General features: G+C 38.3%; 1 protein-coding gene across 1 annotated transcript in view; it reads right to left on the reverse strand.

The window, feature by feature from the left end:
* Positions 1 to 10,202: 10,202 nt before the first annotated feature.
* Positions 10,203 to 12,238, reverse strand: part of LAMB1 (laminin subunit beta 1) — a 1,172,470-nt gene continuing 1,170,434 nt past the window's right edge. The window contains exon 33 of the mRNA XM_044088561.1: positions 10,203 to 11,166. Coding sequence (XP_043944496.1) covers positions 11,030 to 11,166 — 137 coding nt within the window. The 3' untranslated portion in view covers positions 10,203 to 11,029. The remainder of the gene's footprint in view (positions 11,167 to 12,238) is intronic.

The following is a 12,238-nucleotide window of genomic DNA, read 5'->3' on the forward strand; positions in this document are numbered from 1 at the left end:
GGGATGGATTATTCTTATTGCCTGGGTGGAGAAGGGAGGAGATAGAGTCCCAGAATTTTCTTGGGTTGGATAAGTTTTCTGATTGAAGGTTTATTGTAGTATGATTTTTGAGGGTCTATATTAGAACATTGACTTTTTAAAATGTCGAATGTTCTAATATCGACCCCTATTCAGTGAACGCTGACAACATCGAGCATGCAGAACAGCAAATTTTTTCCAAGGGAAAAATTGCTGTTCCGACACACATACACACAACACAAACCCACCAAACAAACAGCAATCCACACACATACACCTAAAATCCTACATCTAACCCTACACTAAAATGTACACACACCACTAGCTATCCACTTACCTTAACCCAAACCCTAACCCTAAGGTCCATCACTATAGCACACTCACCTCACCTGTGCCCTAACCCTAACTCAGCTACCCCGCCCTAACCCTCACGTCCACGCAATCGCACACTTACCTGATCCCAACCCGTAACTTTCCACCACAGTGCTGAACACAGTGAAGCCACAGGAATGGCCAACCAAATTCCTTCCCTAGGAAGAAATTTGGTGTTCCGCAGCTTCGCTATTTTCAGTAGGGGTTGATATTAGAACATTCAAAGATGTGAAACTTCGATGTTCTAATATAGACCCGATTTTCGATCCCTGATTATTAGTTTTTTTTGCAGTGTTATGGAGTTGTTTGACTTCTGTTAGGACATGGGGTAATTTATTTTTTATGGTAAAGTTTCCACTTTTTGTCTCTTAGGTGCATGATTTCTTTAGTTTCTTTGGTTAACCAAGGGGAGGACAAAGTTTTAACTCTTAGTTTTTAGTAGAGCAAGGTTGTTAAGAAGGTTCAGGAAAATTTTATTAAAGTAATCAATGGCATTGTTGATAGGCAAGGTTTTTAAGGGTGACCAATCTGTAACTTTTAGGCAGTCTATGAATATTTGTGGGTTGAAATTGGAGAGGTTCCAAGATTGTACTTAGTGGTGTAGCTTTTGAGAGTGAGAGGAGTGATAGTCAGCAAATGCAGGCAGGTGGTCACTGCGAGAGTCAGGAAAGGTGCCAGTATCTGATATAAGGTTAGGATGAGACACTGAGATCCAGTCAATGATGGTACCAGTGGTTTCACCTTTGTTTGGTCTGGCAGGAGAGTTTATTAATTCGGTGTAGTTGTAGAGGTTGATATTTAGGGAGGGGGATTCAGAGTTTATCATGGCCCAGTTTATGTTTACGTCACCTAAAATAACTGTTTCCTTTTTGATGTTAGTTGAAAACCAGGAGAGTATGTCTTCAAGTATAGGGCTGTTGTTGCCTGGAGGAATATAGAGGGTGGCAATACATATGGATTTGTGTTTGTTGAGTTTAAGGAGGGCAACACAGAGTTCAGAATTGGCAAATTTAGGAATGGGATTGGTGTAGGGAGTAACAGTGTAGGAAGAGGAGAAAAGTATAGCTACTCTGCCACTTTTTTTGCTGGGTCTGTCAGAGTGTAGCATTTGGTAGCCTGGTGGAAGAATTTTAGTATTTTTTTATATTAGAATTAAGCCAGGTCTCTGTGATGGCAACAATGTCAGGTTGGTTATGGGACAGCCAAGTGTGGAGGATGGGAATTTTATTTCTAAGGCTTTGGGCATTGATTGTAATAAAATGAAAATTCTTGGGGGTGGGGGAATGTGGTAGATGGAGATGAGAGTTGGGTGTGGCGTTGGTAGGGCCAGGGTTGGGGTGGATGTCCCCAGAGATAGACAGTGAGAGTCTGTCTAGTATGAGTCTAATATAGTTTGTTAAAGAGGGTGAGTATAGGTGATGATGAATGGTGTATTTGGATGGGTGTGGGGGGGTGAGGGAGAAGAGGATGGGGTAGGATGGGAATTACTCTGAAATTAAATAGGAGGGTAGTGTTTGAAGAGTACAGCTCATGGGCTATAGAAGAGAAAGTTGGATAGGTAGTGTGTCATGCCACTATTCTCCATTTGCATGGGTGCCATGAAGTTAGCCACCTCTGTTTATAGGAGCCCAAAGTTGGCTACAATTCTTTTACACCACACACACGCAATGATACACAGTTAATGCGGACAAATCTGTTTGTTCAACTTCACCAAACTTTTCTCCAAACCCAGTTTTATGACACCTGCTACCAATCCACTTGACAGTCTGCAGCTGTAAATCTCAATGTCCATGTTATTTATTCTTTTCCTTGGTTTCGTTTCTCTTACTTGTAATGTTACTTTTACTCACTTTTTCTCCTGCCTCCCATATCTACCCTAATTATTACTTCTACAAATACTTTTTCTCACTCTTTCTTCTCTTCCCCTCCTCCTCTTTATCCACTATTTGAACTTTTCCACTCTGACATTTGCTTTATGAGTAAATAATGAACTGTCACCCTTATAATGTCAGCACATTTCAATGCTACATAATATTGTATTTAGTCTAATGTCTGAATAAGTTAGTGGGATTTTGATGACAGCATCAGGGAAACGTTCCTTCTTTCTGTGTTTTTTTTCTTAGGTTTTGGATTGTTCTTAGTATATTGATTAATTTTCTTAGTATATTGATATGATTGACATTGTGTTTATCTTGTTTTATTGATGGCATATGTGTATGATTGTACATATATGTGCACTAATATTTGTATTTATCTATATATTTACAGTATATTGAAATATGATGTCAATTTTCACCTGAGTATATGTATTTTATGGGGGGGGGAGGGTTGCTCAGTGTAGACACTAGCGATTTCATCATTGCTTGATTGAGACATATACATTCCCCTGTGTTTGTCAGTACTATGTTTGAATGCCCTGTTTGGAGTATAGTATCCCTGCTACAGCTGCTGGTACTCTTTCAATACAAGTATCTGATTTGGAAGTTTTCTTCAGGAGTCTGTTGCTGAGAGGAGAGACATGCAAGTATACAACTAAGACAAACTACATAAAGCAATAGTAACAGAAGGTACTGGGTCACATCTGAGGCTTGAGAGGTCTTTGTTAAGAAACTGAGAACTGTTGTAAAGCTTAGCGTTAAATACCATAAGTTCAGGTTATACTATAAGAGAATAACTATGTAAACATAACCATGTCAGCAGCCAGAATGCATTACAAGTTGAATATTTTACTGAGCACATTTTAAGAAATGGCTAGATTGGCCTAAACTCTGGACTGATGTGTGTGCTTTTTTTTTTATTATTCCTGGGAAATGCTATTCAGAAGTGAAGAGATGTATGAGGGAACAGTTTTAGTGGCACACCAGGCTGTGATTTGTTTGATGTCTATTATCATGCAAAGTTGACTAAATAGTTGAATCTACCCAAGCTGGAAATGTGAGACTGTAGCCCACTGAAGGAGGGGAGATGGGAGGAGTATCTTGGCCAGGAACTGAAACTCGCAAAACTGCACCTTGTGAAAAGTATTTTTCATCTCAGTAATTTGGTGACACTTTTGCAAGCTTCCTTCACAGAATGTGTAATAACATCAGTAGGAACCACATTTGTAAAACTCAGTGCAGACCAGTCAATAAAACATGAGCTGCAGATTCTCAAACTTGGCAGTTTTTTCCAGATGTTCCATTCTGAGTGAACGGAAGTCTAGTCTGACAACAAATGGTAGGGCTATTTATTCTCACAATCTATGCATTATGGGATGGACAGATTTAGCTTTCCAAAAGAATCACGATGTCTGCCCCCATGAGGGCAGGGGGCAGACAAGAGTAAAAAAAAATAAAATTATGAATGAGTCCTTAATTTGCTGCAGGCAGCTTTGGGAGGTGCAGTAAATCATGGCAAGATAAATAAATATATGTTTTTTCATTGTTTGGCCGTAGTAGTCCTTTAAGACATCAGCCTCACTAATATTAATGCATGCATGTAAGATAAAAGTTTGAAAAAAAGACATTCAAAAGAACCGTTGAGTATAACAGATGGGAGTAATAACTTTCTATCGTAATATCTACTCTGTCCATATTATCAAGAAATAAATATGGCTTTAAAGATATAGACAAAAAGCAAAAGATAAAATTATATTATGAAATGTAGGGTGTAAACAGTAATCTTGCATGAGACACATTTGGATAGAAACGACCATGTGAATGTGACAAAAAGGATTTCGGGATGAACATTCAGCAGAATAGCAAGGACAAGGGAAAGGGGAGTAATAATACTGATTGCAAGAGGGGCTCCAGTAGTGAAATGCCAGGTTTGTGGTAGTAAGGAGTTACTGGCAGGGGAGGAGGATTATGCTGGCATGCATTATATTCCACCTAAAACTGCTATTATGAAGTTTAAGAAAGCTTGGGGAGAAACAAATCAGCTTTCAGCAAAGCATATTATTTATGGGTGTGGTCTGGAATTTCATTTGCATTAGTGAAGATCTATCAGGAGGACCCGGAAAGGAAAATATAAAAAGAGGGTATATGTTTAAAGACATGTATGAGAATATTTGAAACGAAAGATGTGAATTTAGTAGCAGGAAATCATACAGAATTTACATATTACTCCCCTGTGTACAATAACTGGGCTAGACTTGATAGAAATTATATTTATCAGAATCACATTTATTTAATTGAAAGTTTTGACACCTAGATTCAACAACTACTTCAGATCATGCACCAATAACTAAAATACAGATGCAGGGTAATGAAGTAAAATTGAGTCACTGGAGCTTTCCTACTTTCCTCTTAAAAAGGAGGAATGTAAGGAAAAGGTAATGGAAATTATTTTAGAATGATTAGGGAAGACAACCCCACAGCAGAAAAACGTAGGTAACAGAGTAGAAAGGGTTGTTGCCCAACTTAGGGAGCCAATAACAAGAAAAACAAATAAAGATCCTACAAATATCTCGCCATAGACGAGAGAAAGGTGGTTCACACAGCCTACCTTGACCTCGCCAAGGCTTTCAACACCATTCCCCACTCAGGTATTACAGAAAAACTCACCAGCCTGAACATAAACCCCGATGTCACGAGATGGGTTGCCAACTGGCTTACAGATAGAACTCACACGGTAAGAATAGCGGGCTCCAGGTCCGACTCTAAACCAGTCACAAGTGGTGTCCCACAAGGCTCGGTCCAGGGACCCCTACTGTTCAGCATATACTTCTCAGAAGTACAGGCAAACACAGGAGGACTATGGCTAACCAAGTTCACCGATGACTGCAAACTGGGAGACATAATTGACTCTCTGGCTCACATGGACATCCTCCAAAAGGGCCTTACTGAGACGGACACCTGGTGTCAAAGTCATGGCCTCAAGCTAAATGCCAAAAAATGCATACTCATCCCATTTGGGAAAAACAAAACACCCACGAATTACCACATAGGTGGCAGCCCCCTTAATACAGAAGAGGTAATAAGAGATCTGGGGACCCAGGTAGATAGTAATCTATCCTTTAACAATCATATTGCCAAAGTAGTTAGGAAATCCTTCTATGTGGCCCATCTAATTACTAAAGGGTTCGCATCTAGAAATAAAGAGGTTATAGTGCCCCTCTACTCGTCACTCATCAGACCCATCATAGAGTACAATGCCCCATTTGGGATGTACCTCACAAGACACTTCCAACAGCTGGAAAGACCACAAAAGTACCTCACCAAGGGGATTACTGGCCTCAAATATATGTCCTATGCAGCCCGACTGAAAAAACTCCAGCTGTACTCAGTGGCATATCGCTTACTCAGAGGTGATCTCTGTCTGACTTACAAAGTCATGTCCAACTCAGAATTGATGGACAAGCTCCACCTAAGAAAATGCAAGTCACTGCGATCCACGAGCTCTAGTGAGTTAAACCTCGTCACAACAATAAATAGAACATGCTGGAGGGATAGAGTCCTGCCACAGAGACTCCCCATGCTTTGGAACAAAATTCCAAACTACATTAGGCAGAGCCCCTCACTAACACACTTCAAGAGAAACCTTGACGAGTGGATGGGTAACAGAAAATACACCCCGGGATCACTTCATTGGCTCTGCTTGACACAGGATCAGTTAATTAATCAATGGGGTGACGAAAGCTGACACACTCTGGCTAGGCTTATAAATGCCCTCGGGCAGATTGCCTAGTAGCTACCTATGAACCTATAAAGCTATTAATGATATTTTGAATATTTTATGAAAATTTGTATAAAGTACAGGAATGTGAAAACTAAGAAAATGCACAAATGGAAATATTTATGGAAGAGTTAATTATGCCAAGGTTAGAGGAAGATGAGGCTCAATAATAAACAGTTAACATGGGAAGAAATGAGATAAAATGGTGATGTATAATCAGTCAGCAGGGAAGTCTCCTGGAATAACTAGTATTCCTGCAGAAGTTTGGAACTTTGGAGATAAGAAAGTGATAAAAGGATCCGGAATGTTTTTTAACAGTATTTTAATGGAGGGAAGAAAACTGTGGTGTCTACATTGTGTGAAGAGGGTAAAGACCCCTCAGACCTAGTTACATACAGATCCACATAATTTTAAATCATGATTATAAAGTGTTTATAAATAAACTAGCTAAGGGAATGGCAAAGGTGTTGCCAAAATTTACAGATATAGACAATGGGGTTTTGTTGGGGGAGGAACACGTGACATTTTTAAAACATCTTTATTAAATTATCACTTGACACATAGGCAAACATACTTTAGCAAAACAAACCATATCAACATTTTCTCATTTATGTACATTACATGCATATTTTCTTTCTTTAAAATAACTGTCATTCAGGTCATCCTTGCATAAATTGTTCAATTCTTGCCTTCTCTTAAACCGCACTCCTCCTGAACATTATTAAGTATGTATTCTTTCCACAAATTCCATTCATCTCTATGCAATTTGCCCCTTCCGGTTATTTTAGCTTTTTTACAGAATTCAGTACTTTAGTTACAGCTGGTTTAGATTTTGATTTCCATTTTCTAGTAACTGCTTTTTTTGGCAGCCAGTAGAATTAAACTTAATAAGTCCTTAGTATATCTAGGCAATTCAGATCCAGTGTCCCAGCACAAAAGAGACATTTTCTTAGTCATAGCCATTTGCTTACCCATATTTCTGACAGAGTACACTGAAGGGAATTTTTAAATTCTGACAGTTTATTATAGTTCAAAACACTTTTGCCAGTGTCCCCTTTTTTCCATATCACACCTCTAACTTTTTCTGTCTACTTGAAGAAAAATGATTTGATGCCTGCTTGGTGTATAAAATACCTATGAAAACACTTCCTAGCAAAGATCATAAACCTTGAGGATATAGTTGCATACTTGACAGCCATACATATGTCCTCCCATTGTTCCCTTGTAAACTGCCTTTCCAGTCTCTCTTCCAAATCTTTTCTAACCTCCTCTGATTGATTCTTATAGTCACCATTCATTTTACATGCCCTACTAATTACACCCCACCCCTTTTTTAACAGGGGCTTGTATTCATGATTTGACCAAAACTTCTACCAGAGCAGGGCCTTCACTTTGGACTCCCCTATCCCTTTCTCTTTGTCTATACTCTAGTATCAATCCCTGGTAAGAAAAGCAGTCTCTAACCTGCAGTCCAAACTTCTTCTTGACCTTACAAATCTATTACCATTTCCTCTTTAGTTATTTGATCCCAATACCTTGGTTCCTTTGCCAGTTTTCTCCAGTAAATTCCAGCCACCTCTTGCCTATTTTCTGTATCCCAAATTGTAGTCACCCATATTGGCAAACTCATTCTCCAGTCCCATGTTAGCTTAGTTCTTAAAATACTTTCTGCAACTGCATAAATATAACATAATAGTCTGTATGTTTGTTGATATTATTCACCTTAAGGTTCTACATCCAAAATACCAGTCTCTCTCTTACCAAGTTAGGCCTTACTAATTTAAATGCTCTTAGGCTGCTGAAAAAGCAATTACTAGAAAATAGAAATCAAAATTTAAACCAACTGTAACAGAAGTACCGAATATTGTAAAAGGAGCAAATTACATAGCAATAAATGGAATCTGTGGGCTCAAAACATGCAGAATGCCCAGGAGGAGGAGTGAGTTTTAAGGGAGGACAGGAATTGAGCAAGTTATTTAATGTTGGAGTGAATGAGAATTATTAAAAGGAAAACAAATTAAAACTATTAATATGTTTTTTTTTCTTTTCTATTAATGCATGTGTAATGTGAAGCTATGTCATTGTTCAGAATATGTAAATTTAATAAAAGTGTTTAAAATGACGGCTAGTCTTAATGCAAGTCCAAGAAAAACTTAGTTTGACCTATAGTGGTAACTTATTCCATAGCCTGGGAATATGCTGAGTCACAAAACTCTCTCTCCAGATAGTCTTGCTTAACTGTTAGTGTAGATTGAGGTCCCTATCAATAAACAGGAGTCATTTGTTAGATCAAATGAATGGAAGTAATATCAAACATTCATTGGTCATTTAGAACATGTAAATTCAGGAAAGGTGTTTAAAAAGAAGCCAGACTTTTTTTGCTGCTTGCAAGTATTTGAAGGAAAAGGGAATTTGCCCTTTTCTCAGAAATCTAAGAGTTAGTGTTTATCAGTTGCAAACGTGTGGGGGGTTGCGGGGGGGGGGGGGGTCTTTACTCCCCTGTGTACAAGTTGTTTATTTACTGTCAGTTTTTTTATGTTTTGAACTTTTGCTTTGCTATTAAATGCATCAATTTTAGAACTGATATTACAGAATTTTAACTTGCCACTGAACTAATGTCTTAAAGCTAAAGCATGTTTAGCAAAACAGTCTTCCATTTAAGCACTGAGTGATACCAGATACTTATGACTTTGCAGATGTTAAAAATAAGAGCTTAAGAGATCCAGTATTCAGACTGTATTCAAAATAATGGACAGAAGTGATGACCATGAATCGTGCCTCATGGAGTAGGGCTGGTAAGCACTAGAATAACATGACAAAGTTCTGTGCGATTCACATTAACTGATAAGACCTTGTATTTGGTCTTACTCCACAGAGCATCATCTGGGGACCCCACATGCTAATGACTCCTTCCAGGATTGTACATGATCCAGAAAACACTCCAACAAATGTATGTAAGCTAGTCCCAACTACCTGAGCTGTGGGAGCATAACTGTGTAACTGTAATTACAGTTGGTGCAATGCATCTGACAACATTGATACTCCTTTTCTACTGATGAACTGCTCAGCATACAGGGCTGATCAACAATATCATAGCGGAATTAAAATAAATGTACCTTAGAAAAGACCCTAATGGTAACAAGTGCTTCTGTCTCCACAAAGTGATGCTACTAAGCTCTTGCCACAGAAGAATCCCATAGCAACAGATCCCCTAAGTAGCATTTTACTAAGTAAGGTATGTTGGACACAGCAATAGCTTATTTTGTACCTGTTCACTACTGCACTGTGCTGTAACTCCACACAGCAATTCAGTGAGGACAGCAAAGTGCTGTAGTGAGTGTGCATGTGTGTGTATGTCTGTGTGTGTGTGTGTCTACACACACACACACACACACACACAGTTGTCAATGCTTAAAAACATCAAAGCATACAAACTAAAAAATAACACTGACATTAATACAAAAAAATCACACACCTGCAATGATCAAAAATAATGATCAAGAATGATCGAAAAATAAATGCACTTTTTTTCTGATCACTGCTTTGCCCCCCCCCCCTTGAACCTTTCTGGTGTGTGCTAAGCCTAACTTTAAGCCTGTCACCAACCCTTACCCTAACAGTAATGCTACTCAAGACACTCAAACCCACTACCCAAACATAACACACACAACACTAAATCTATCCCCTTACCTAGCTCCTCCTCTAATCCTAACCCTCAAACATTCACTCATATGCTCATACCCCTAATGCCAAAACATTACGTAAATCCAAATGTTTTGGCATTAGTTAAGAACCTACACTTTTGGTATGATACAAACCAGTTCACTTTGTTGACATTATGTGATGTGACAAAATGAGCAGTAATCATACACACACAAAGTGGCACCAGTGTGCTTGGTACACAGTAGTATACTGTGTGCACTGATGCACAAATCAAAGACAATGCCATTCTTTTATGCTTCTCCTGTCATCACCACAATCCATGTCCATGAATAGCATTGTTGTCAATCAAGTTATTAAACACAGTATGCAGAATGCATTCATGGAACACCGCATGATGTTTATGAATATCCTGTAATGAAATAAATATTTATTTCTGCATGCAAGAAAACAATTCAGTAACAGTCAGTAATCAAGAATACTTCAGGAGGATGTCATAACTTCAGTGAAATATTTATTTTTGGAAATGTATAAAATGTTGACATTCAATACAAAATGATCAACCATGTGAATACATTATAGTATAAAAATGGTACAATGTAACTCCTTCCAAACAATGTGACATTACAATCAAATGTTCTTGGCTTCTTAGTTATTTTAAAAATATGCCTTCTGGTGATGGTTCGCAGAATTAAGGGAACTGTTTGTATAGCAAAGAAATGTTAGAGATATGTAAAAAAAATGACAGAACGATACAGTCAGACTTTGGAAATGGCTCAGAGTTGATAAAACACATTATCTGAACCATATATGCCACAAGAAGGTACTGCCCTGGAGGGCTACACCACACACACACACACACACAAAAAAAAATCACAACTACACTTAATGAATGTGAAAAAATATGGACAAAAAGTGGGGGAAAGACATGCTTATAATTAACCCCTGTACGCATGCCAAAGGCACTTTCCAATACAATAAAAATATGGTAGAATGCAAACCACTGCATTCTACCTGCTTGATACAAGCTGATAATTCAACCTGTGTTGGTTTTATATTTTTGCTTACTGTGAATAAGAACAGGTCCACTATTTTCTTACACACTAGGTTAAAAACACCTATCATATAAAAAATTAATAATCTGAAGGCCACTTGGTGAGAAAGAAAAGAATATGTTGCATAATACTGTAACAGCATATCCTAAGCAACAGCATTAGGCATTATGTTACAAACTATTGCACAGTAATGTCCCAGTTTAGGAAATGGCTACATGTTCCAACACTTTGGTCCACTTCATTTTGTCTAAGACTAACGTGAAATTTAATTACAAGCAAGTACTGTATACTGCAACTTTCTGGCTTATGGCCTGTAATAGCGATCGTACTGTTTCTTCTAGGCCCACCAGCTCCTTTGCTTTTTCTTCCAATGTTTTTTGATTGTCATCATACTTTGATTCAAGATCTTAAAATAAAAATAAAGAGTAAATTTAATTTAATTTATGAAAGCATAAAAGATAGTTATATAATGCAGACTTTGAAATACTGAAAAACAAATCTACTTAGAATATTTGTTTGACACCAAAACAACTGACCAGAATTTAGTTTCCATTCTTATTTACTTCCATGTGTTGCTTTTACACCTCTTAATGCCATGGTTTACTTCAAGTCTAAATCTTTCACATTACAAACAGGAATCTCTGTGATATAACATACCCAGATGCAGTTAAGTGCACCATGTGGATAAGTACTGAATGCTGGAAGTAAATCTTATGTACGGAAAACAAATAAGATTAGGTCAGCAAAGATTTAGCTCTTTATTCCCTTGCAGGACATGATAAAGTAGCAAATAATTAAGTATCTCAGTTATGTAACATTAGTCTAGAGAATCACATAACAGCAATATGAGGCTTGTCAGCTGAATCATGACTTCTGCTACAGATATTTTAAAACAGCTCCATGGCATAGAAGGATAAAGCCATAACTACACTGCAGATGACCTGAATTCGGTTAGTAAAAACCAAAAAAACAAACTGAAGCAAGAACAAACTAATAAAACCAAAAACGAAACAGTGCAAGTGGGCGATACATTAATAAACTAACTATTTTACTTTTTGAATCGCCTTTAAGTATCGCCCACTTGCACTGTTTCGTTTTTGGTTTTATGAGTTCGGTTAGTGACAGGGGCGCCACCAGCAGCTGCCCAGGCAGGACTGGAGTGAGTGTCCACTGCCAGCTTGCCCATCTGGTGGGGGTGGCTCTGGCTTGCCACAATAATGACATCTAGAAGGCGCACTAAGTGTTATGCCCAGTGCAATTTAAGCTTGCTGAGCCCCTGTTGTCAAAGTGCAGAATCATTAGAAGCCAAGGGAAACTCAGCATGCTAAGGCACACTTCTTGGGAGACAGAAACATTAGACCTCAGAGCAGCTGCCAAAGGGGAGGGGAGTGCTCCCATGGGGAGAGGGTAGGCCACCTCCAGGGCCTTGCCAAAGAAAAGAAGGATGATTAGGATTTTCAGATAGGAATGAGTGGACT

This window comes from Protopterus annectens, chromosome 11.part0 (assembly GCF_019279795.1).
Source record: "Protopterus annectens isolate FY-2018-M chromosome 11.part0, PAN1.0, whole genome shotgun sequence".
Classification (NCBI taxonomy): domain Eukaryota; kingdom Metazoa; phylum Chordata; order Ceratodontiformes; family Protopteridae; genus Protopterus; species Protopterus annectens.